The sequence below is a fragment of the Muntiacus reevesi genome, chromosome 1 (assembly GCF_963930625.1).
Source record: "Muntiacus reevesi chromosome 1, mMunRee1.1, whole genome shotgun sequence".
Lineage (NCBI taxonomy): Eukaryota > Metazoa > Chordata > Mammalia > Artiodactyla > Cervidae > Muntiacus > Muntiacus reevesi.
Window position 1 is genome coordinate 198927143 of NC_089249.1, and position 24775 is coordinate 198951917.

General features: G+C 58.3%; 1 protein-coding gene across 1 annotated transcript in view; it reads left to right on the plus strand.

Annotated features, from left to right (window-relative positions):
* Window positions 1-21677, plus strand: part of ZFR2 (zinc finger RNA binding protein 2) — a 45078-nt gene extending 23401 nt beyond the window's left edge. The window contains exons 4-19 of the mRNA XM_065933787.1: window positions 246-449; window positions 559-863; window positions 3405-3587; window positions 5307-5547; window positions 6984-7144; window positions 7881-8000; window positions 9199-9338; window positions 9456-9585; window positions 10062-10252; window positions 13483-13654; window positions 16371-16509; window positions 17915-18009; window positions 18411-18506; window positions 19713-19824; window positions 20571-20668; window positions 21377-21677. Of these exons, the coding sequence (XP_065789859.1) occupies window positions 246-449; window positions 559-863; window positions 3405-3587; window positions 5307-5547; window positions 6984-7144; window positions 7881-8000; window positions 9199-9338; window positions 9456-9585; window positions 10062-10252; window positions 13483-13654; window positions 16371-16509; window positions 17915-18009; window positions 18411-18506; window positions 19713-19824; window positions 20571-20668; window positions 21377-21556 (2567 nt within the window). The 3' untranslated portion in view covers window positions 21557-21677. The remainder of the gene's footprint in view (window positions 1-245; window positions 450-558; window positions 864-3404; window positions 3588-5306; window positions 5548-6983; window positions 7145-7880; window positions 8001-9198; window positions 9339-9455; window positions 9586-10061; window positions 10253-13482; window positions 13655-16370; window positions 16510-17914; window positions 18010-18410; window positions 18507-19712; window positions 19825-20570; window positions 20669-21376) is intronic.
* Window positions 21678-24775: the final 3098 nt, after the last annotated feature.

Below are 24775 nucleotides of genomic sequence, written 5' to 3' on the forward strand. Positions count from 1 at the left end.
AGAGACGGGGAGAGACTGAAGTAGAGCTGGGAGTGGTTTCCCAGGAGGCTTTCCCAGGATGGAAGGAGGTGGGTTTCATGGAGGACATAGAGATGGAAGAACCGGGGGCTTCGGCCTCCAGCACCTCTCAGACACCTGGGCTTCACGGCCAGATAGCAACACCATCGCCTGTGTGGCTCTTGCTGTCCACTCCCGGGACCCAGGGCCGCAGGGCTGACTCTGTAGAGGCTATGCTTGCTCTCCAGGGACCCAAGGAGCCTATGGGGGCGGTGGGTACAGCCAGGCACAGCCCCTGCCACAGATGCCCACCGCCGAGGCAGGGCCGCCAGCCAGCGTCACCTGCTCCAGCTACACCTATGCCTCAGCAAGCAGTGCCCAGCCCATGGCCTCCTCCGTCCCCACCCTGCCGGCCTCGTCATCCTTCAGCGCAGCCTCCGCCCCGTACACGGGTGAGCCGGCACATGGGCACAGACCCCTCCACTGCTTGCTGCTGAAATACGTGTGGTCCTTCTCTCAAAACCAACCATCTCACCCTCTCACTCTTCTCTTCCTTCTTAGGGCCAAGCTACCCGAGCTATGGCGCGTCCTCCTACTCCGTGGCCCGTCCTTACTACCCACCGCTACTCACTCCACAGATGCAGCCACCGCCGCCGCCACCCCCACCCCAGCAGCCCCCTGCACCCCCAAAGCCTGTGGAGTCATCCCAGTGGGGTGGCCCAGGAGGCAGTCCCAGTGCCAGCTGTGCTAATAGCATCGCCAAGAAGCTTCCAGTTCCCAGCAAGCTGCCAAGATCCCGGACTGGCCCCCAGCCGCTCCCGCTTCACTACTGTGACATCTGCAAGATCAGCTGTGCCGGCCCCCAGGTCAGGCCCCCACTCTGGCCCCCACAGGGAAGCCCAAGGGAGCCCCCTGCCCCCATAGTGGGGAGCCCTTCCTTGTCCTTGCAGCTGGCCAGAGGGCAGGGTTGTTACCTGCCCAGAAGAGGCTTGTTAATAATTTGCATCAAGTGGGCATCAGCATGGCCTTAAAACTGCCTGATGTTCTTGTGGAAGATGTGAGAGCCAGCCCAGCTCTGGGTGTGGGCCGCAGCAGCGCAGTCTTGCACTCTGAGGCTGCCTGTAGCAGGGAGGCGCTCTGGACATGAGGGTCAGAGAATGTGGCTGGTCACAGTGGAACTATGCTGCAGGGCCGTACAGACAGGGTTGTGTAGGAAGGGCCATGTAGACAGGCCTGCAGCCAGGTAGGAGCAGCACATGTGTGTGCATGTGAGTGGGCCTGTACTGCTCTGTAAGCAAAGGCCCTCCCCAGCCACGATCGCAGGTAACCCAACTTGCTCCCTGCAGAGGTTATCAGACACTAGGGCTTGTCAAGCTGCCCCGGAGGCCCTTAGAGACTCCCCATCATGGACTGCAGAGACTTGGGAGGCACCCACGCCTGTCTCCTCCAGCCTGACTTCCTGGCTGAGGGTCAGGGGCCAGGTCCACCACACGCAGGGCCTTGGTGCCAAGACCCCCAGCTGTTCATGGTGCTTCCCTTCTCAGAGTGCAGGACACCCCAGCTCCTTGTGGTTCTTTCTACTGCATGACACTCTCCCTTAGTGAGACATCGGCCTTCCCTGTTCCCTTCTTTATTTTTTTGCACGACTTTAAGTTTGCATCATGAGGATTCTTTGTTATTGTCACCAGTCAAACATAAGGTCTGCTCTGTGATTCTAGACCCTTCACGGCATCACACTGAGCAAGCGTGGGACGCTCCCCTCGGACGTGGGATGGGACGGGGTGTGGGCACGTGAGCATTATCCGAGCAGTGTCAAGGTCTCTCTGAGCCTTGTCTCCCATGGGACTGGGTTTGCCCGAGCGTATCACCACTCAGCATAGCATCTGGCACATAGAAATGTCAGCTCCTGTTATTCCCAGCTTTTTGCTAATGTTAGCAGCGTTTTTTCGTTGAAATTTTTATTGAGATAGCAGTGGGTTCACATGTGGTTGTAAGAAAAACTGCAGGGAGGCCCACCGGCCCTGCTCCAGAGCCTCCAGTGCTGACGTTTGTTGGCCTTGAGCCCGTCTGCTCAGTGCACCGTGTGTGTCTTTGCATGCGAGTGTGTGCATGCTCGTGGTTTGCTCTGTGCAAGCTCATCACTTGGGCAGGCTCGCGCATCTGCCACCGTCACCACCACCACCACCACCAAGTCGGGCATCGGGATGGCATAAGTTGTGAACACATGCTTTTTCTACGAAGTGTGTTCTGAAGTAGTTTACTGTTGGCACCTTGGTTTATCTCTTTCTAGGCTGATCTCTGTCCATAGGCAGTTACGTCATGTATGTGTTTGTATGTGTGAGTGTGCACACGTGTATGTGTGCGTGTGCATATGTGCGCACACGTGTATGTGTGCATGTGTGCATGTGCGCGCACATGCATGTGTGTATGCCTGTCCTGTGGCTTAGGTAAAGACAGATGCCTACGTTTCGAGAGCACCGCCCCCACTCCTGTCCCTGCCTCCTTACCTGCCCCCAGAACCAGCCAAGATCACCAGTGCCTTTGGTATTTCCCAGAGGCCTTTCTGCTCTGAGAGTTATTGACTCTTGGTGTGGGTAGAGGACATCGGATTAGCAGGCCCCCTTCCAAGAGACAAGTCAGGGCTGCCCTGTGAACATTCGGTCATGTGTCTGGTATCTCAGGTGCCTTGGGGCAAGAGCCGTGGGTCTGTGACTCGTGAAGTCCCCTCCCGCCTGGACTCACGGTTTGGAAGCAGCACCCTGAAAAGAAGTGTGTCCCACGTCTATCAAGTAACACGTGTCCGTCCTTGGCTTCTGAGGTCAGATTCTGAAAAGCTGGAATATTTTTTCAAGCAGCCTCTGAAACTAAATGTTGTCCTTTGAGGATGCTTGCTGCTTTCTTCAGAAACTGATTTTTAGAAGAGGAAGAAAATCTTATGTTTTTCAGTCTGAGCTTCCTAGGTCTGTTGCCTGGACTTTATTTTTTTTTTAAGATTTTATTTATTTTGTCTGTGCTGGGTCTTCATTGCTACGCAGGCTTTTCTCTAGTTGTGGCAAGCAGGGCTACCCTCTAGTTGCAGTGTGAGGGCTACTCATTGCAGTGGCTTCTTTGTTGCAGACTGCAGGCTCTAGGACACATGGACTTCAGTAGTTGTGACCCATGAGCTTAGTTGCTCTGCCACATGTGGGATCCCGAACCAGCGATTGAACCCGCGACCCCTGCATTGGCAGGTGCATTCTTAACCACTGGACCACCAGGGAGGTCCTGACTGGGCTTTAAAAGGTGGTACACAAACCTCTCGGAGGCCCGTAAACAGCAGGGGTGGGGACATCAGACCCCTGGGCACTGTGGGGACACGATGCTGGGTGGGCACACCCCATGAGGCCGCCCTCACTCTCTGCCAGCAGACGTACCGCGAGCACCTGGAAGGGCAGAAGCACAAGAAGAAAGAGGCAGCTCAGAAGATGGGCGTCCAGCCCAACGGCAGCCCACGGGGGGTGCAGGCACAGCTGCACTGCGACCTCTGTGCCGTGTCCTGCACCGGGGCAGAGGCCTACGCCGCCCACATCCGGGGGGCCAAACACCAGAAGGTAGGACCCTGCGTGGAGCCAGGCTCACTCGGGACCCAGAGGGGCGTCCACTGACACAGGGGGCAGGGGGACAGCCATCCACGAAAGGCAGCTCTCCCCTCAGGCCCATGTGTCCTCCTTCCTCAGGAACTAGCCCCCCTCCCAGTTACAAGAGTCACACCTGCCCCTAGACAGAGGCATTGAGCCGAACCCCACGCCCGGCCCAAGAGGAGACTGCTCTGGGCCCTCAGGGTGTCTTGTGTGTTTATGCACACAAGACTAGAGTCTGTATACAGACCAGAGTCTGTATATTGATGAGATCCAATGATATAGTTCATTTGGGGGTCCTTATTTGTTAAAAAATCAAATTAAAGTGGTAAGTTTTCATATTTGAACATCCGAGATTTAATTGATGCTATTTAGTATCAGCATTTGTCATATTTATTACTATTTTTTTATCAGCGTTTTCTCATGGCCTTAGAAATGCTTGTAGTATGTCATCTTATGGGGAAGTGAACAGGGTCCCCCACCTGAGAGGAGGTAGTGTCCCCCACCCTGGGCCCTCTTTTTTTGGCCCAGAGGTGGTTTTTGGAAATCAGCAAATCTCCCCCAGATGGTGTCATGAACCTGGTAGATGACGCTCGCCTTCTGGGTGTGCGCTGAAGGCAGGAGGGGGCAATTCCTGGCGGGAGGCCTGCTTGGTGCTGCCCTGTGTGGTTTGGAGTGAGAGGGTTGGGACAGCCCCTGCCCCGTCCACAGAATCCCCTCCAGCTGCCCCAGCCCACCTACCATGCTCCTCCTGCCTCACAGCCTTTGCTCGAACCACCCCCAGCCCCCCACACCGCGGCCTTGCCAGCCCTTCCCCAGCCCCCTCTGCAGGCCGGGTCACCCTGAGTGCCCATCCTGTCCTTTGCCCCAGCTCACCATGGGCCTCATCCCCCAGCCCAGCTTGGACAGGCTCTCGAATGCCTGAGTGAACCCGCAAACCCTCTGTGACCCCACAGAGGAAGGAGCAGGGGAGTGTGGAGAAGGGGCCCTGGCCTGATGGGCACGGGATGCAAGGGGAGAGCTGGGGCCCAGGTAGGGTGGACTGCGGGTGTCACGGCTCGGTTTGCAGGCTGGGACTTGCTTCTGGGGACAGGAAGCCCTGCAGGAAGCCCCGGGGTAGGGGGTTGGGGGGCAGGTTTGAGCTGTGAGCGTCAGAAACTTGGAGCCCGAGAATGTGTCTGAGACGGTCATCAGTGCAGATCATCCTTGCCCAGTGGAGCTTCAGCACTTAAATGTCTTGGAGGAGGTCAGGCCAAGGAGGCGCTATGACCGTGTCCTCGGTGATCTGTATCTCTGGATGTGTGTATGAGTTCCAGCAGAGCGTGGACCTGTGTGTGGGCGTGCACACGTGTACCTCGGAGCAGCCGGCCCCCTCAGCGCATTCACCCATGTGTGCTGTGGGGCTGTCCCTGGGCTGGTGCTGGGTTTGCAGAAACCAGCACAGGTGGTGGAGTATGGAGTTTGAGGTTATGTTGAGGTCCCACCTGTGTATGACTCCTAGCAGGAGACAGCTTGGGAAGGCCCTCCCTGGGACATTTAAGGGGTGCTGGGGTGGGGGCAGTGTCCCAGGGAGACCCGGATAGAACCCCTCACTGCACAGGCTGCCAGCTCCCCACTCCAGCGAGCTGCTCTGCCCGCCCTTGAGAAGGTTGGTCAGGCGGGAGGGGCCCTGATGGGGCTGGTCTGTTCCAGGTCTTCAAGCTGCACACCAAACTGGGGAAGCCCATCCCCACCATAGACCCCGCACCGGCCAACCCCAGCTTGGCCCAGGCCCCCAGCACCAGCCAGCCGGCCTCCACCCCCGTCACCGTCACCGCAGAGAGCACCCCTGCAGCCTCAGCCAAGCCCGTGGCCCCCGCCAGCCCCAGCGTGTGTGCCATGAGCAGGCCACCACCGCCCAGGAGACCGGCCACCTCGAAGGCCTCGCGTGTGGGTACGGCTCTGCGCCTCACAGCCACCCTGGGCGAGCCTGAGCTTCAGAGACTGGCCATCCAGTTCACTGTGTGCCGTAGCTTCTGGCGAGGCAGGACCTCTGATGGTTCTCTGCCGGATTCCGGCTGGGCAGTGCCTCCTGGCACCTTTGGTCCACCTGGGGAAGTGTGGGCAGTGAGATGGCAGCTTCCATTTCCTCTCCTGGAGCTTGGGACCCAGAGGGTGCTGGTCACACTCCCGAGCCCCACCCTGGGCCTGGAGCAGCCCCTGGATGGCCACAGTCCACGTGCTGGATGCAGCACCCCCTTCCCCTCAGGTGCTCTGATCACTTAGCTGGGCACCGGGAGGTTAAGGCGGGCTCCTCGCAACCCTGCCTCCCCTCAGGTGTGCATCCCCCGCATCTGTCGCTGTGACCTAGGGCCCTGTGTGGCATGGGTACATAGGCTTCCGTGTTAGGAGCTCCAATGACTGAGTCACGTGCAGGGCCTGACTCTCCCTCCACGATGCTTTAGATTTGTCATCAGTCCCACTTTACAGATGGAAGAACTGAGGTGTGGCAAAGCACTTGGCCCTGGGCCACCTGGTAAGCAGGGGAGGCGGGGTTCTACCCCAGTGTGGGACAGTCTCCGCTCTCCACCACCACATTTGAGGGATGGGGGGCTATTTTATTTTGAGCCTCAGCAGGTCTGAGGTTTGAACAGTCATGTGATAGCAAGGATATAAAGCAGTTTTGGTGACAAAGAAATGTCTCCCTGGACTTCCCTAGTAGCTCAGTGGTAAATAACCTGCCACTTTACAATGCTGGAGACATGGGTTCAATCCCTGGTCCAGGAAGATCCCACATTCCACGGGACAACTAAGCCTATGAGCCACTACTACTGAGCCAGCACTCCAGAGCCTGTGCTCTGCAACAAGAGAGGATACCCCAATGAGAAACCCATGCACCACAGCAGAGAGTAGCCCCCACTCTCTGCAACTAAAGAAAAGCCCTGGCAGCAACAAAGACCCGGTGCAGCCATAAATAAATTAATTATTTTTAAAAACACATTATTAAAAAAAAACCTCTCTTCTGGGGCTCAATGAACCAAGGTCAGTGAACGTGACCCCGGTCCACCTGGTGTCCACTGTTAACTAAGGGCTGCAGACTGTGCAATTGAGGGGGGTTGTCCTCAGTGAGAGGCCTACAACCTGGGCCTCCCTGTGGACCCGTCCGCCTGGGCATGAAACACCGTGAGGGCCCTGCTCTCCAGCTGTGACCCGAGCTGGTGGGTGAGGTCCTCACAGGATCACGAACCCCACAGGCTGATGTCACGAGGGGATGAGAGGGATGGTGGGGGACCCGGTGGCCTTGTGTTGTACCCTTCCAGCTGGTGGGCCAGGAGCTGGCCATGATTTCTGGCTGGAGCAGGCTACAAGTCATGAAGTTCTTCCCTCCAGGGCCTCCTGCACTGCCAGCAACTGACTGCAGACCCCTCCACGGGAAACCCGCACCCCCCAGATCGGAGCGACCTGGGGAACCGTCCGCCCGAGGAGGCTCCGCAGAAGCTTCTGGAAGCAGCTGTGAGGGGCAGCCGGTGGGCCCAGGCTACGTGGAGGAGGTAAGAGCTGGATGACCATTGCGCGCCTGGCTAGGCCTGGTGGGGCCATGCCTTGAGACTCGTTCACCTGCCTGGGCAGATAGCCCCGTGAGCCAGCGTACTGGGACCCTACTGGGAGCCCTGGGTGCGGGGCTCCAGGTCCTGGAAGGAGGTCTGAGACAGGCAGAGGCGTCTCCTGCTCCTGGGTAGCCCCAGTTCCTGCAGGAAGGAAGGTGACAGGAGGGGTCTGTGCCCTGGAAACCCACAGGCATGTGACCCTTGGGTACTGGAGTCCACGTGCCCCCCGGGCACCTGCCCGGGCACCCGGTTCCTTGTGGAGCTCGGGCTCTGAGCCCTCTGCCCCCACGCCCACAGTCCCTGCCTCTAGGCACGTGCATGTTGGCACTTTTTCTGTGCTGGAGTTCAGGCTTTTGTTCAATCCACTCAACACCTTCAGTTTTGTGCCCTGAAAAACAGCCACGCCAGGCAGGCTTCCTGGTGGCAGCCCCAGGAAGGGGGGTTAGTGGGGCAGGGAGGGAGGATGGAACGATGGTGGCAGAGGTGGTGGCAAGAAGGGCCAGGCTGGGAGGGTGTGCTGGTGAAGGTCACTCCTCTGAAAACATTAACCACAGGGCAGACAGGAAGCCAGTGCCTGGCCTGGAAGGCCCTGGGGGAGGAGGCTCCTCTTAGAGCCCAGACCCGCAGCGTGGGGGGCGTGGGGGTTGCAGGTGGCGCCCAGCCGAGCCTTGTGTCTCAGGTGTGCAACGAGGAGGGCCGGGTGATCCGCTTCCACTGCAAGCTGTGTGAGTGCAGCTTCAATGACCCCAACGCCAGGGACATGCACGTGCGGGGACGGCGGCACCGGCTGCAGTACAAGGTGTGCCCTGACAGGGGGGCAGGGGGGCATCTGTGCTCTGGACGTCCTGGCCCACATCTCGGAACGCACCCTGTTCCTCTCTGAGTCTGAGTCCCCAGGCCCTTCAGCACCACGGGCTCAACCAGAGAGGCCCTCAGTTGCCGTTATGAGGCTTCCCTGCCCCAGGTTTGCCGGGGCACACGTGCACACAAGTGTGTTTAGACACACGTGACTTCTGGACCCTGAGTACGCGTGTGCACTGCACAGGCTATGACCCTCATGAGAGACAGTGGCTTCTGGGCATTTTTCTCTTTTAAGCAGCCTGTTGATATATCACTCACACACCAAGCAGCTGGTGCATATGAAGTGGCTTTAACTGCATTCACAAATGTGTACATTGAGCCAGCAGCTCCATCTGATTCCAGAACAGTCCATCAGGAGCCCCGGACCCTATTGTCAGTCATACCCCCACCCCTTCCCCAGCCCCTGACAACCAGGAACCCACTCCCTGTATCTGTGGGTCAGCCTGTTCTGGACGTTTCCCATCAGTGGAGTCACACCCTGTGTGTCCTTCTGTGTCTGCTTCAGGGGGTCCCTCACTGAATGTCGTGTTCTCGGGGTCCATCCATGTGGTAGCAAATGCCAGGGCTTCTCTCCTTTTTGTGGCTGAGGGATGCTCTGTGTGTGGAAGGGACAACATTTTGTGTGTTTCACCCACTGAAGCACACTTGTGTTGTTTCCACTGGTGACTAATCCTTAGACAACACCATGCTCTCTGAGTGAGGAAATTACATGCTAAAAGTGAAGCCCAGCGAGTGAGTTAACAATTCTATTTACAGTACACACTGGATCTCATACAAATGGTATTTTCTGAATTATTCTGTTCGGGACGAGCACCTCTGGTCAGTCCTCTGAGAACAGCATGACCACTGGTGGCAGGTGCTTCAAGGTGTCTCAGCACCTTCTTCCTCTGGCTCCTCCGTCAGACATCCGGATGGTTCGCTCAGTGTCACGTCTGCAGCTCTTTGAGTCAGCCATGGTTTTGTCCTCATGGTTTTCTGCCATGGCCTTTGGGGGACAAGGAGTGTTGAGACTTTGGGACTAAAACTCACTATTGTCTAAGTCCAGTGGAAAGGTGTTGTCACACGGGTGTCCCCCAGGCCCCGAGATTCCCCCCTCCCAGCATTCTTATCTGAATGACGGTCCCCAAACTTTGCAGAAAAAAGTGAACCCTGACCTCCCGATCGCAGACAAGCCCAGCACACGGGTGCGCAAGCTCGTGGAGGAGACACTGCGGAGGCAGCGGCAGCTGACCAAGAGGCGGCTGGGGGAGCTGCGGCGCTGGCACAACGAGACGAGGTGCGGCCTCGCGGCCCTGCACGGTGGGAGGGCTCCCCTCGGGCCCCCCAGGGCTCCAGTGGGGCCACCTCACAGTCCTGCCGCCGCTCAGGGCCCCGAGTCCCTCTCGTCCCGCAGGCGCTACGACTTGTGCAGGAGGCGGCTGGAAGAGGGGCCGCCTGTCCCGGACTCACGCTCAGGACGCCCTCTGCCTGACCACCTGCCTGCCCTCAGGAGTCGGCCAGGGGCGCCCACAGCCAAGCCTCTGGTGGGTGCTGGTCGAATGCCTCGGAGTGGGGGATGCTGAAGGGGCCTGAGGGCCTCACTGCCAGCCACAGGGGTCCCTCAGAACTTCCTGAGGCCCCAGTGGTCACATCCCTCAGAAGCACTGAGGTGTCTGACTATCCATCCTTGGGGACCAGGCGGGTTGTGGGGGAACCGTGGAGGGCGCCCTGCCGAGGGAGGGGCCCCAGCTGCCTCCGGAGCCTCTGGCTCTGAAACTCGAGAGCGTTCCCTAGGGAGCCCACTGGCGCCCCCCCCCCCAACTTGGCCCAAGCTCCCCACGGCTGTTGGGGCTGAGGTCCTCCCTGTTCCACCTCCCCCTGGGCCCTGTCACTCCTCTGCCCGGCTCTCCAGCCCCCGCTCGCCAGTCACACCAGCCAGGCTCCAAGGGCCCCCACGGCTCCCGAGTGACCGGGACCTCTCAGCCTGCCTGTGACAAGACACACGCACCTCTCCCCGCAGCCCACCAGGCGGCCGGAGTCCAGCGACGACCGGCATGTCATGTGTAAGCACGCGGCCATCTACCCAACGGAGGAGGAGCTCCTGGCCGTCCAGAAGGCCGTCTCCCATGCGGAGCGTGCCCTCAAGCTGGTGTCTGACACGCTGGCTGAGGAGGACTCTGCCAGCCCAGAGCCCGAGGGCGGGGACCACAGGTGATGGACAGCGCCCTTCTGTCCAGGGGCCCGGAGGCTGCTGACCCCCGGCTGGGTGGGCAGGGGTCAGGGTCTGGACAGGAAGTAGCAGCTCCAGTGCCAGGAGGCTTGGAGTCTTCGGGGCCTGGGCTTTCCAGCCCCCTTCAGATATCTCCCCAGGAGGCTAGGAGCTAGGAGCTAGCCAGGAGGCTGGGAGGTCAAAGAGGGTTATAGTAGCCCCAGCCAAGGAGAGTGATTGTTCTCACACTGGAAGTCACTTTCCTGTAGAAGGCGCGTCTAGAGCTGTGGTTTGCAGAGGATTAGCCGCCTCTGTGTCCTCACCTGTGACACAGAGACCAGTGCGAGGCTTGAGGAGCAGGGGTGCCGCCAAGCACTGAGCGTGTGTGTGAATCATCTTTCCAGCTGCCCGACCGTCAGAAGACGGAAAGTCCCGGCACTTCACAGTGAATCATTGCACGGTTTAGAGAATCCCAAAGGACTTAGCTTTTCCAGGTCCCTCATCTCTGGGTGGCTTCCTTTTCATTTACTTTTTTTTTTTCTGGCTGTGCCACATGGCTTGCAAAATCTTAGTTCCCCAACCAGGGATTGAACCTGGACCTTCACCAGTGAGCACACACAGTTCTAACCACTGGACTGCCAGGGAGGTCCCTCGTTTACTATTTTAAGGTTGTTTTTTTTTTTTTTTGGTGGTAAAATATTCATAACAGGAAATCGGCCATTGTGGGCACATTCACAAGGTTGTACCGGCATCACTGCTGTCCATTTCCAGAACTTTTTAATCATCTGAAACAGAAATCCATCCCGTAAAATTCCCCAGTCCCCAGCACCCACCTTTCCACCCACCGTCTCCTGTTCTGGACGTTTCCCGTCAGTGGAATCGTGCAGCATTTGTGTCAGGCTGATTCTAGTGTCAGGCTGAGAAGAACATTAGAGCCATGCGTGGGTCACCAGGTGTCATAACCAAATGCACTCGTCCCTCAGTGTGAACATGGGCGACCCCCAACTCTGGTGAGGAAGCTCACTGCCTGGAAGTGGAAGCAGGTGTGGCCCCAGACAGCGCAGCCCTCCCTTAACCTCCGCCCCCGTGTCTCCTGAAGGAGAAGAGCCCTCACTTGGTACTTCGTGGTTTCCCTCCCCGTTTTCTCCCCATTCTCGTGTTCTGTTTCTGTTAGTTTAACTTTTCATTTTGAAGTGATTATTGACTCAACACAAACAGAGTAAGTAGAGGACCCTCCCCCTCCCCCAGCTTCCACAGCATGGACCCACAGGTGTCAAGGCCGGGCGTCCACAAAGGCACCTCAGCAAGGCCCAGGCCCCGCTCAGGCCTCCCCGGCGCTGGACAACTCTCCCCCTGAGCAGATGCCCCACTGCAGTGAGGACACGGGGCCTCCGCTAGCACAGGAGCCCTACCGCCGCCACACTGCCACAATCCCCCCAAACCCAGCTTTAAAGCAAAGCTGATTGCACTTTTTTAAAGCCTTCACATAACACTGATGTCATGTTACATGTTCTGTCCTCACATTATGTTTCTTTTGTTGTTGTTGTTTGTTTCTTTTTATTTTTTGTCTTTTTCATTTTTTTTTTTTACATTATTTTTCAAAAACATAGAAGTGTTGGTGGCTTTTTTTCCTCTCAGCTTTTTTTCCCTTCATCGCACTGAGCTTTGTGGGATGTTAGTTCCCCGACCAGGGATTGAACCCAGAGCCCTTAGTGAGAGCATGGAGTCCTAACCACTGGATTGCCAGGGAATTCCCTTTCTCACTCTTGTTTGTGGCCTTTTTCTCTGTGGAAATGTGTGTGTGTGTGTTTTTAATAGGAACATGAAAAACTGTTGCATTATTTACTTAACTGTCACAAAGAGCACATTAGTGTTGGTTGTTTTTTTTTTCACTTTTATTATGGAAATTCTCTAACACACACAAAAGACGACCATATCTAAACAGAGGGTGACTCACTTGCTCTCTCCCCATCCCCCGCCTTGCCCACAGCAGTTAAAGGAAACCCTGTCCTATACCCTATCGGGTGCCAACCCACAGCTAGAGTATGTCAGCGCATCAGTGCACGTCTCTAAACAAGACTCTTTTTCATTTAACAAAACCAGAATGCCATGATCATCCTCAAAGAAAAATGAACAATAATTCTTTAGCAACATCAAATATCCAGTCAGTGCTGCAGCATCCAATTGTCCCGTAGATAATAATAATTCAGTCTTTTGTTTAGGAGGGTTTTTTGTTTTGCAGTTTGCATTGAATCAGGGTCCCAGTTAATTGACAACCTGTAAGTCTCTTGATCTGCAGGTTCCCGCTTTTCTGCCCTGCCTTCCCCCAAAGGGTCTGCTCCTTGTCCTGTAAACATTCCAGGCGCGGCTGGGTCCCCCCAGACCATCCCATGCTCCAGCACTGGTGGTCTGGAGACAGACCACAAAGACACCCAAGTGCATCACAGAACAAAGTTATCTCATGTCCTGAGGCATGCCACGAAGCAAAGTGGTGGTCAGGGAGTGGTGGGAGCGGGTGGCAGCTTCTGAGGAGGTGACTGTGTGTATGAGAGAGAAAAGACAGCGTGGAGAGGTACCCAGGCAATGGTCCGGGTGGGCGAGCCTCATGAGGAGGGAGTGGAAGGAGAGGGTGGTGGTATAGCTGCCAGGGGTCAGGGTGGGGGCCCCAGGAAGAAGCTGGGGTGTCCCCAGCCTGCAGTGGGGCAGCAATAGGAGGGTGACTGCCGGGCCAATGCAGCCATGGGGGTCACCTGCAGAAAGTGACCAGGACAGTGGTGGGTGGGTGAGGGCAGACTTGGGGGCAGGGGAGGTGGGACTAGATGAGCAGGCTGGAGGGGAGGGCAGGGCAGGGAGCAGCCGGCCAGGTCTCCTCAGAGGAGTCCAGGTGGGGTGACGTGGCCGCAGAGACAGCTCAGAAGCCAGGGGCTGATGAGGGTGGCTGGGGTCAGGCAATCTTTTTCCCAGCATGCAGTTTATCAGCAGAGGGTGCCAGCTGCCAGCCCCACTGAGCAGCAAAGGTTCCCATCCTCAGGTCCGAGAACTCTCCCTGTTCTCCCAGTTCTCCTGGTGTCTCTCGAATCAGGCGCTCTCTGGGAAGGGCCATGTTCCCACTTTACAGATGAGGACATGGAGGCGCAGAGCGCCTGGCAAGGAAACCCATGCCCCTGGGTCAGGAGTTGGGGGTCCTTCTTCCCCGCCCCCTGCTCACTGGTCCATGGGTTTGTCTCAGCAGCCGCCCCAGCCCCTCGGCCCGGATCCTGAAAGGCGTGATGCGGGTCGGCCTCCTGGCGAAGGGGCTACTCCTGCGGGGAGATCGGGCGGTGCAGCTGATCCTGCTCTGCTCCCAGAAGCCCACCCGCGCCCTGCAGCGCAGAGTCGCCGAGCAGCTGCCCCTCCAGCTCCCGGTGAGGTGCCCGGCCGCGCTGCGCGGGGTCTGCCTGGGTGAGACACGGTCCAGTCTGCTTTTAGAAACAGGCGCAGGGATCCACTGGTGGAACTTGAGGGTTCCCTTATCTGGGGGTTCACAGTAGGGCTTGAAACAGTCTAACATCCGGCTCATGAGGACAGTCACTTCTGTCACACCCACACAGAGCCTAGCCAGCTGGCTTGAGGACGATCTGCAGGGAAAGCACCAGGGAGGCACAGGACTGCAGGGTTGGCCGGACTTTCTCTTTCAGCACAGTTCCCGTCATTGTCATAGATCTTTTCTCACCCAAGATAGTAACTGGAAGAAAAGGGAGATCACATCATGATGTTAATTGATCGTCTTCCGTTAAAATGATCACTTCCCAGGGTGCTTTCTCCTTCCTGTCTGCCACCTTTCCCGAGGGGACTCAGCTTCGTCCCTCCTAGGTCCTTCTCCAGGGCTCCCAGTCTGGTAGGCAGACACAATAAGCAAACACAGAGAAGGCTGACTTCTGATGTATCTTCTGTAGAGCGATTCAAGCCTGGTGCCAGGCGGGGAGCACCCAAGGAGCGCGGGGTCCACTGTAGACAGGACCATGTCCTGCAGACAGGACTCACCAGAAGATGGAGTAGGTGAGGTGAGAGATGAGGAGAAGCCTTGACAGATGGGGGCAGGCAGAGTTCCCCATAGAAGAACGTGAACCTGCAGAGGCCAAGAGGCAGGAGGCCCACGGAGAGGTGAGCCTGAGTGGACGAGGGCCTAGATCAAGCCAGTCTTAAAGGCCATATGAGTGCTAAGTTACTTTAGTTGTCTCCAACTCTGTGCAACCCTATTGACTATATAGCCCACCAGACTCCTCTGTCCATGGGATTCTCCAAGCAAGAATACTGGAGCGGGTTGCCATGCCCTCCTCCAGGAGATCTTCCTGACCTAGGGATCAAATCCGTGTCTCTCATGTCTCCTGCACTAGCAGGCAGATTCTTTACCTCTAGTGCCACCTGGGAAGGCCATGTGGGGAGGTATGACTGCCTCCTCAGGGAAATGGGGCGACTAGAGGGCTTTAAGCAGGGGAGTGACATATTCCAACTTCACCACTTTAATCACTCATTTTTCCTGAACACCCCACGACATAGCAGTTTTTTTGCTAAATGCTGCAAGGGGTGCAAAGATGGCTCAGATGCAGGCGCTGTCCTCCAGAATCTGGCAACCCAGGGCCATGAAGATGGACGAGGCTGGAGGGAAGAGAGCAGAGGCCATGGGAGAGCTGGTGGTGCCTGGCCCCCAGAGATGTAGACAGACCCTCTTAGCCGTCACCTGGCTGAGTGACTTGGGAACTCCAGAGCAACATGAGGGACACAGTAAAGTGTCTCCAGGCACTGGGTCACTGCACCAAACCCACCTTCGTTGTGCCGTCTCCCAGGGGGCAGCAGTCGGAGTTCTCATGGCCATGAGGAGAGTCCCTCCTCCCTAAGGTCCCCCTGTGAGACTGACTGGACCACGGTCTGGAGAGGAGGGGACCTGCTGAGAGGGCGGGGCTCGCCTGGAGTCTCTGCTTGCAGAGGACTGACCCTCCAGGTAGCCCCAGGTGATGGAGCCGGGGCTGGCGGGGCCGTAAGGATGCCCGTGCTGGGGTGAGACTGAACCCAGGGCCCCGTGGCAGGTGTGGGATGGAGACCGGAGCCAAGGGGCCTCAGACCTTGCCTGGAGGCACCCCCTATCCTGCATTCCGAGAGACTATCGTCTGCCCTCTTCCTCCCAAGGGTGGCCTGGTAGGCCGTATGAAGGACTGTGTGGTTTTCACTCGATAATTGTGGATCTGTCAGGCCACGTTCCACACTCATGCATAGGGAGCCTCACTCTTCCTTGTGGCCGGAGGGCATCCTGTTGCCACATGTCCATAGCTGGCTGGGTCCTCCCGTGTAGTTGGACATTTAGGTTGTGTCCAGTGTTCTGGGTCACCAGCGAAGCTGCAGAGAGTGATAACCTTGTACACACACTGCTCCACATGCGTGGGAGCACTTCCTGGGGCAGAATCTGGGTCCAAGGCACAAACCTGGAAGCTCCTGGTGAGTGTCGCCAGGTCAGCCTCTACCAGGAGTTTAGAGATGCACGGATCTGCCAGCCAGGGGCTTCCCTGCTGGCCGAGATGTTAAAGAATCTGCCTGCAATGCAGGAGACTCAGGTTCGAGATCCCTGGGTCCAGAAGATCCCCTGGAGAAGGACATGGCAACCCACTCCAGTATTCTTGCCTGGAGAATCCCACGGACAGTGGAGCTTGGCAGGCTACAGTCCACGGGGTCACACACAGTCAGGTGTGACTGAAGTGACTAGGCACACCAGCCCAGCTGCTCCTCAGACTCCTTAAGTTTTGTCCTTCTTACGGGTGGCCATGGCATGTCATTCTGCTTTTAATGTGATTCTTCCTTACCATGGGGCTCTTTTCTTTGTCATTGTGTGAAAAGGGTCACTTTGGTTTTTTTCTCTGCAAACTGTCGCTTGCCAGTTTTGTTGTTGGGTTGCTGATCTGGTTGCTACTGAGCTCCAGGTGTTTTTTACATATGAAGGCACCTTGGTATTTCTACATGTGCACTTCTGGAGGGCAAGGCTGTGTCTCGGTCCCTAGGAAGCTCCAGAAGGCATGGGGCTGGACACCCAGCTGTATCCCACCTCTCAGGTGGAGTCCTGAAGCCTCATGTTGTATGTGCGCCTTGCAGGTGGTCACAGACGAGAAGTACGAGGTGTCTTCTGACCCGGACGCCAGCATCGTCATCTCCTCCTGCGAGGAGCCCCGGATACAGGTCGCTGTGTCCATCACCTCGCCCCTGATGCGGGAGGACCCCTCCACAGACCGAGGTGCGGTCGGGCCCTTCTGTTCAGCCCCCTCTTCCCACATACCTGGCAGCCTAGGGCAGCGCCCACTTCTGCTCTGGTTTAGGGGGAGGGGTGCCACCACCACCTTCCTGTGCTTCCGTCAAGCCTGGATGCCCTAGTCAGATAAGGGCCAGGCCTCGGGGTAGCGGAAGAAGGCAGGAAGAGAGCTGGGACAAGTGTCAAGTGGCTCAGAACGTGGCTGTGGCAGGCGTGCTCGGGGCCCTTCCCCCTGAGCCTTCAGGCTACACAGGCACCTGCTCCTCGCCCCGAGGAGACCCACTGTGCCGGGTCCCCCAGCCAAGCAGGGGCCCTGGGGACCTGAGACACATGGGCACTGCTGCCTGGGCAAGTGGGAGGAGTACAGGCCGAGGCCAGAGGGCAGCTAACACAGAGGGTGTGGGCCAGGCCGGAGGGCACCCCGAGTCTCATGCTCAGGAGTGGGGAACCCCTGGGACAGCCCCTGGGACCCTTTCCCAAACTCCAGCCTTTCTCAGACCCTCTTCCTGATTGTTGCCTTGACTGAGGGCCACGAACCACTGCTGCTTTCTCTGATTCAACTCCTTTTTGGCTCTTCCATTTTTAAAGAAGAGAGCCTTTGAACTGTGAGTGGAAAGCCATTATCATTTGTCATAAGGGGAGTGTCACGTGTCATCTGAAAGTAGATGCAGTCGGAAGAAACAGTGATGCTCGCCCTTCGACCCCAGCTTCAGGCCTGCTCCAGCTTGCTCCTCTGCCAACAAACGGGGACTGGGAATGTTGGGGAGGGGGCAGGTTGGAGGGGGCCAGAGAGCAGGAAGCCCCTCTGCAGGCACCCTGGACCCCCAGAGCTGCTCCTCATTGGGGTCCATACCCTACCAGCTGCTGCTGGGTGGGAGGGGGCTGCATTCAGCTGTTTCTGTGCTGGTTCTCAGCCCCCAGGAACTGACCCAGGCCTGGGGGGTACGGGGGAAGAGCGGTGCTCCCTCCTGAGACCTGAACACCAGGGCCTCACGGGACGAGGGGAGAAGAATCTTCCTAAAGCAAGCAGAAGGAAGAAAAAACAGACATTTCTGCCGACATGGGGCCCTGGTCATCCGTGATGGCATGTGCTCAAACCTGACCCTAACACACACGCACGTGGAAGTTTCTGGAAATCCAGCTTCATTCTTAGTTTTCCACCTGAACATGGAGCTCTTGGAGGAAAGGGACCACAGAGTCTCGGGGAGGGGTGGTATTTCAAGAGGAGAGCTCTGTGTCCCAGTGTCAGTGTCTGGAGACAGGGCCAGCAAGCCGAGCTGCATGTCTTCCTGATGAATGGAAGAACACAGTGAGGCCCAGGGACCTGAGGGTCCAGGAGGTGGGAATAGGGGGAGGGGTGGCCGGCCTACCTGCCCTTCTCTTCTAGAAGGAACCGAGGTGCCTCCGCCGGACCCAGGAGATGTCCTGAGCCCAGAGAAGTGCCTCCAGGCACTGGCTGCTCTCCGCCACGCCAAGTGGTTCCAGGTTAGCGGCGGGCGGGCTCCCAGGAGAGGCCAGGGGCAGACATGGGTGGGGTGGCTATGTGTCCTTGCCCCGCACTCCCCATCGTGACGGAGGTCACTTCTTGGCCAATTGGGTTGGGAGCTTGAAAGGGGTGACCACCGCTCTGGCCCCGTTGGTTGGCACTAGGGTGTAGACTGGGCCATTTGGGAGTGGAGTCTGCTTCCGGTTGCCTCCCACAGCCCAGGAGGCTGGCCTGATCACACTGGAGTCCCTCGATGCCTCCACTGCCAGCATGGGACCGCCGGCCAGGCTCACTGCCCTGACTCAGTCTCGCTCTCTTGGCCCCGACTATAGCTCCCCGTCCCACCCCAGCCATGTGCTCAGAGCTTCCTGGGGCTTCCCATGTGCTTCTTCCCCCAAAGGCGAGAGCCAGCGGCCTGCAGCCCTGTGTGATCGTCATCAGGGTCTTCCGGGACCTCTGCCAGCGCGTGCCCACCTGGGGCGCCCTGCCGGACTGGGTAAGACAGCGCCAGGGGGCCAGCCTTGATTTAGGAAGCTCCCAAACCCTGCCAGGCCACAGCCTTGTTAGGCCGAGCCTCGTATCCTTGTCCAGTGTCCAGCTTTCTGAGAAAAGGCTGGTGTCAGTCTGAGTCCCAGGGGGAGGCTTGCCACAGGACACGGCCTCATTTGACTGTATTATCTTAAACCCACAACCTTTCAGGCAGAATCAGGAAGCATGTAAATACAAGGGCACCCCAACAAAAGCTGGGGTGTTTGCCTAGACCTGCAGGCATTGGTGCAGAGGCCCCAGTGAGGGCAAGAAGCCGGTACCTGTCCTGGCTCCACTTTGACCTCTAGGCCTGGGGCAGACCCACTTCCTCTGAAGGAGAGAACCCTGTGACCCTGACGCATCCCTTCAGCTGGCCCTGGAGCCCTTCCAGGGGGAGAGGAGAGGAGAGAGGATGCAAGGGACCCTGGGTACCTCAAACCCCCAAAGTTGCCTCGTGTGACCTCCAGTGCCACACACTGGGGCTCCCTGCCTCGACTTTCAGGGTCTCATCTCTGAGTGTCCTCTCCTGTCACACGCCCACTGACCTCCCCAGTGACCGAGACAACCTGTAGGTTTCTAAGGCTTTCACCTTTGACCTTTTCCCTGGGAATCTGGCCCTGAACTTGGAGGGGCGCGTGCCTCTTCTCTGCAGCCATCTGTAGCCAGTCCATTGGCTCCCATGCCCACAGGCGGGCTCCTGGACACTCCCCACACCTCAACCCAGGCTGCCCTTGACCTTACTCATGGGGGCCATCTCCAAAACCAGGGGCTCTGGTGCCCCCCAGACCTCGGCTTCCTGCCTGTGGTCTGAGGAGACGTCCACTTTCAGCTCCACCCCGGGTGGGTGGCACAGCGGCTGCCCCGTGCTGAGTGACCAGAGAGGTTCACTCAGACATTTGCGGGGGGTAGGGGGTCACGCATTTCCCAGAGCCCCTTTCCCTTAAGTGTAGACATGCCCCCACGACAGCTCACACCCCAACCCTGTCCCTGGGCCCTCCAGGCATGGCCACGCCCATGGCCACGCCAGGGCAGTGAGGTCTGGTGGCCCCCGGGTGGGCGTGAGGGGGCACTGGGCGGGAGCGTCTGGTCCCATGTCCCCTGGAGACCTGGCCACCTGCACAACCGCTGTCCCCTCAAAGGCCTGGGTCTCCTTTTCTGTCCCTGCCCGGCCCAGGCCATGGAGCTGCTGGTGGAGAAGGCCCTGAGCAGCACCAAGGGGCCCCTGAGCCCCGGGGATGCCGTGCGCCGAGTCCTGGAGTGCGTGGCCTCAGGGACGCTCCTCACAGGTCAGTCCCCATTGGCCAGCAGCTCAGACCCTGGAGCACTTGGCAGACACCAGGGGCTATGGGGGAGTGGGGCAGGTGGACAGAGGAGCCTCTACAGAACACTCGAGCACCCCATCCAACCTAGGCAGGACAGTGGACACAGACACACACATGCGTGTCACTCACCCAAGGGAGCCGTGAGGAGGCGTGGACGGGTGGAAGGAGAGGCGGGTGCAGGCTGGAGGGGGGTTCCATCTGATCCTCTGATGCCACATCCATCTTTCCTGGGGAACCAGGGGTAACCCAGGGGATGCTTCCGAAGGAAACAACAGGAGGTCCATGGTGAGCTGGACACAGAGATGTTCATGGCGTCCTGAGTGGTAGCGGGAGGAAGAGATGGTGGGGGACAACCCACATGACGTGTTACATGCAGACAGTGTTTTCCAGTTGTTTTGGTGATTTGGATGATAGCGTGTTTCATGGAAGAAGAGTGTGATATATGGGCCTGTGGTGTGAGCCCTTTATGTAACTGCACACTCACCCACGCGTGTGCACATGTGCACGTGCATACACACACACACACAGGCTGCGAGGAGCTCTGCTGAAGGCATGTGGGGCCAGAGGGGGACTGGCAGGAAGAGGCCCAGTTGTGGTCCATGGGCCCGTGGGGTCCAGGCGCAGACTTCCAACATCGCAGAGCCGTGGTGGCAGCCTTCACAAGGGTGCATCTGCTTCTCTGCTGCTCCCACCAACCCCTCCTCGTCCAGATGGGCCTGGGCTCCAGGATCCCTGTGAGAGAGACCAGATGGATGCCCTCAGCTCCATGACCCTCCAGGAACGAGAAGACATCACAGCCAGTGCCCAGGTAGGAAGCCAGCCCAACTTGGGCCCACATGAGCCGGCTGCAAGGCAGCCCGGCTCCCAGCCCCTGTGCACATCTCTGCTGCATCCCAGGAAATGGTCTGGGCCCGCTTCCCATCCTCTTCCCTGCAGAATCAGGTGGCCTGTGGGTGACAGGACTGCTTCCAGGGGCAGGGCCAGCCCAGCCCAGAACTGAGGCCGTGATGAGGTGCAGACTTGGAGCCTCATCGTCCTGGGGGTACCCAAATGCCCCAGGTCTGCACACACCTAGCCAGGCCTCCTGCTGCGCCTCAACAGCTTCAAGAACCAAAGCATTGCCCACCCCCACCCCCATCCCCACCGCCCCATCTCTGGCTTCCCTTTCATTTGCAAATTTCTATTAATGAGCAAGTCTCTTCAGCAGACTTCATATTGGGCATGACTTTATGAAGGGTCTTAAGTGGAAAGAGTCAAATTGCTGTTAATCAGAGCCCAACTGGGAGAAGCAGGATTCAGGGTCCCCCTAGCAAGAAGAGCTGAGGTTCCCAGGCTTCCCGGCAGCGTCCTCGGCACCAGCGGGTGTGAACAGCTCCCAGCACAGTTCCTCCCGCCCAGAGGTGCTCTGACCTTGGCCATTGCTGGGAGGGTGCGAGGATGCCTGAGTCTGCACAGGCTGTGTGAGGCGGGCCAGTGGGCGCCGGCAGGCAGGTCCTGACAGCTGGTCTGCCCCCAGCACGCCCTGCGCATGTTGGCGTTCCGGCAGATCCACAAGATCCTGGGCATCGACCCGCTCCCGCCTCCCAGAATCAGGCTGGGGGCACGCTTCCGGAAGAGGCCACAGGAGGCAGGCGAGCCGGAGGCCAAGGGGGGCGGCGACCAGAGGAAGCGGCCTCGCCTCCCCAGCGGGACCTGACACGCTGCCGCTGAGCGGCCGCTTCACCCCTGACACCGACAGTCCACGTTTCCCTTTGCAATAACGTTCTGTAGATTTTTTTAAACACATCTGTGCTTAAATCATTAGTGAACTCTCTTCATCTGGCAATTTGAGCTGTGGGGGTTGGAGCAGCACCCGAGGCCTGCCTTCACCCCGGGGCGAGAAGGGGCAGCACAACAGTAAACCCTGGCTTTTCTTGCTAGCTTTAAAGTCACCCTGTGGCCTGTGAAGGGTGTGGGTTTTTAATGACTTCGTGTGGATGCGCCCAGCGCACGTGGATTTGACATAACATGGGCAAGCCCACCGAGGGCCCCACATCAGGAAGCCTGCCTTGGAAGCAGGTTGGAAGGGGGTGTTGGCCAAGCCTGGGAGTCCCCCGTCCCCAAGTCCAGCTGGTTCCAAACACATTGCCTGTGACAGCTCCCCAGCCTGGAGGCTCGGCCAGAGGTTTGCAGGGTCTGAGCTGGGCTCGCCCCTGCCTGCCATGGAAGGGGCCACAGAGCCCCTGGGTGGTGAGGGTGCAGGCTGGGCGGGCCCCTGACCCCAGGAACATCAGTGACCCCCCTCCCGTCCGCATGCTGTGCCCCTGCGAGCCTTCTGCACTGTGGGGAGCCCCTCTGTGTGCCTCATTCAGGGCTGGTTTGCCTCCATCTTTCTCTCATCCTCCTTGCATAGGTGCAGCCAACGTGGGTCCGGGGCCCACCCCTCAGAGGCAGAGTCTGGGGGCTCTGCCCGGGGTGGGGCATGGGATCAGGCGCCCCCTCCCCCAGGCAGGTGGGCGTGGAAGCAGCCCCATCCAGTCCCCACCCCCATCTGTCCAAACTTCCCTCTTCGCTACTTCTCCTCCTCTCCCCTGGCTGCCCAGTGGTGCTGAAGGGGCCATGTCCATCTTTGGGCGGACACTGTCTCTCCTGGTCACTTGACTCTTTCCAGTTCACCTCTGTGTTTAAGGGACAATCTGTGTGCAGCTTCACATCTAGTGTCTTCGTGGAACCACCTGGAAGCTTGGAGGGTGGGGAATAAACGAGGTATGCTTGTGTCTTGGTGCGGCCCACACGGGACGCAGTGACCCTGCTGGGCTCCAGGCAGGATGAGCAGCCAGTACATCTCCCCAAGGCGCTGAGACTGGGAGTGTGGATGGGAGGAGGTCCAGGTGTGGGCGTCTTCTCAGGCCCTCTCCTTACCGAGGTCCCCGGGGCCACAGAGAAGCCAGGCTCTGCAGACCCCCACCCCAACACCAGGGATCCAACACAGCACTCATCTCACACACATCCACAGCCACTCGAGGAAGCCAGCCTGCCCTGGTCCAGGAGATACTCTTATTGGCAGGCTGTCAGCAGGAGGTGGGACTCAGAAGGCTTCCTGCAAGAGGGGGCAACCAAGCTGAGTGGGAGGGGTGGCTCTCTGCCTACAGGCCCCCTACCAAGAGCTCCCCCCGCTGTTTCCCCAAGTCCTCATTGCAAACCTCAGGGGGCAGCAGGAGGGGGTCTAGATAAGGAGACCCGTCACAGCTGAGCCCCTGACAGCTTCAAGTCCCCGGGGGCATCCCCAGGCAGTGGTTGGGAGGCCAGAGGTGTACGAGGCGGGCAGGGTTGCGTGGCCCCTGGTGGGAGTGGCACATGCCCATGAGCACAGACCTGGGCAGGGAGACGGCCAGTACCTCCTGCTCATAGCTGAGCTAAGGGAACATCAGCCCTCCGGTGCAAACAGAGCTGAGTCTGGTTCTAGCTGGAGCGATATCTATCAGAAACAGGAAGTGGCCAGCTGGTGCCTGACCACTCGACCTCCCCAGGAGGGTAGGCTGTCTCCTCCACTTCCATGCCCTTCCTGGGAGAGTGGCATCCCAACAATGCCAGGAGACAGAGCAGCCCCTCAGCAGGTCTTGGCCATGGTCACAGATCAGGCTCAGAGGACACTGTCCACTCACGCAGGGCAGCCTTGCCCACACAGCCCTCCCCCTCTGCATCTCCATCCACAGCCCTGCTGTTCGCCCAGCTGCCCAGGCTACCACTGCCACCACGACTGGGGACCTCCTGGGTTCCTCTGGGCCAAGCCAATAAGAAGTCCTGTTGGTCCCTGCCTGCTGCTCCACTCACAGCTTTAGTCCTCCAGCAGCTGGGGCTCTGGGTAAAACTCAGGACTGCACCCAAGATAAAACACCTGATCCTGACAATGCCCCCAGAGGAACCCCAGGGGCCACCCTCCACCTCAGTGTCTCCACTGCAGACCGACTAGTCTCTGCTGGTCCTCAGTGAACCAGCCCATGTCCCGCTGCCCCGGGGCCTTTGCACATGCTGTTCCCACTGCCTGGTCAGCCCTTCCCCGACCTGTATGTACAGCCACTGCTCTTCTCCTCTGGGTCTCAGAGAGGCCTCCTGGACCCCCTCAGTGAAAGTGTTAGTCACTCAGTCACATCTGACTCTTTGCGACCAATGACTGTAGCCCACCAGGCTCTTCTGTCCATGGAATTCTCCAGGCAGGAATACTGGAGTGGGTTGCCATTCCCTTCTCCAGGGAATCTTCCCAAACCAGAGATCAAACCCATGTCTCCCGCATTGCAGGCAGATTCTATGCCATCTGAGCCACCAGGGAAACCCTTGACCCCTTTGGCTTGTCACATAACTCTGTTTCCTTCAGACCCACACAGAACCGATTGAAATAGCTTGTTATCGGCCTCCCCCCTGCTCACCGCCACTATGAATTGTCTGTGGACAGAAACTGTGCATCGGTCTTACCATGGTACCCCAGGTCTCGAAGACACCAAGTTAGCAAGTTAATATTCGAAGCCATGCCCCTGCCCTCAGATGGGTCTCTGTATTGGAGGAATTCCTTTCCCACCAGGTGAAATGACACCACCTGTTCTGGTCTTATCCCAGGAGATTACCGTACCAGTCAGGGTGAGGGCTTTAGCTAAGGCGATGAGAGGATGGAGGGAAGGGAGAATGGGTTAGCAGTTTTGGTGGGGGTAGTGGACAGTCACGGCTACAACCCTGTCCCGCTACCATGGGCCTCTCTCTCATCCTGGCCACGGCAGCCCCCAGAATCTCACAAGCCATGGCTCACCGTCCCATCCCTGCCTCCTGGGGAAGACGGGTGTGACCTTCTCCATCAGGTGGTTTAAAACCAGCCCAGCTGACAGAGAGTTAAATCTGCCCCCTTAGCAACTGCGAGACACCGAGTTTAGGCAACACAGCCACA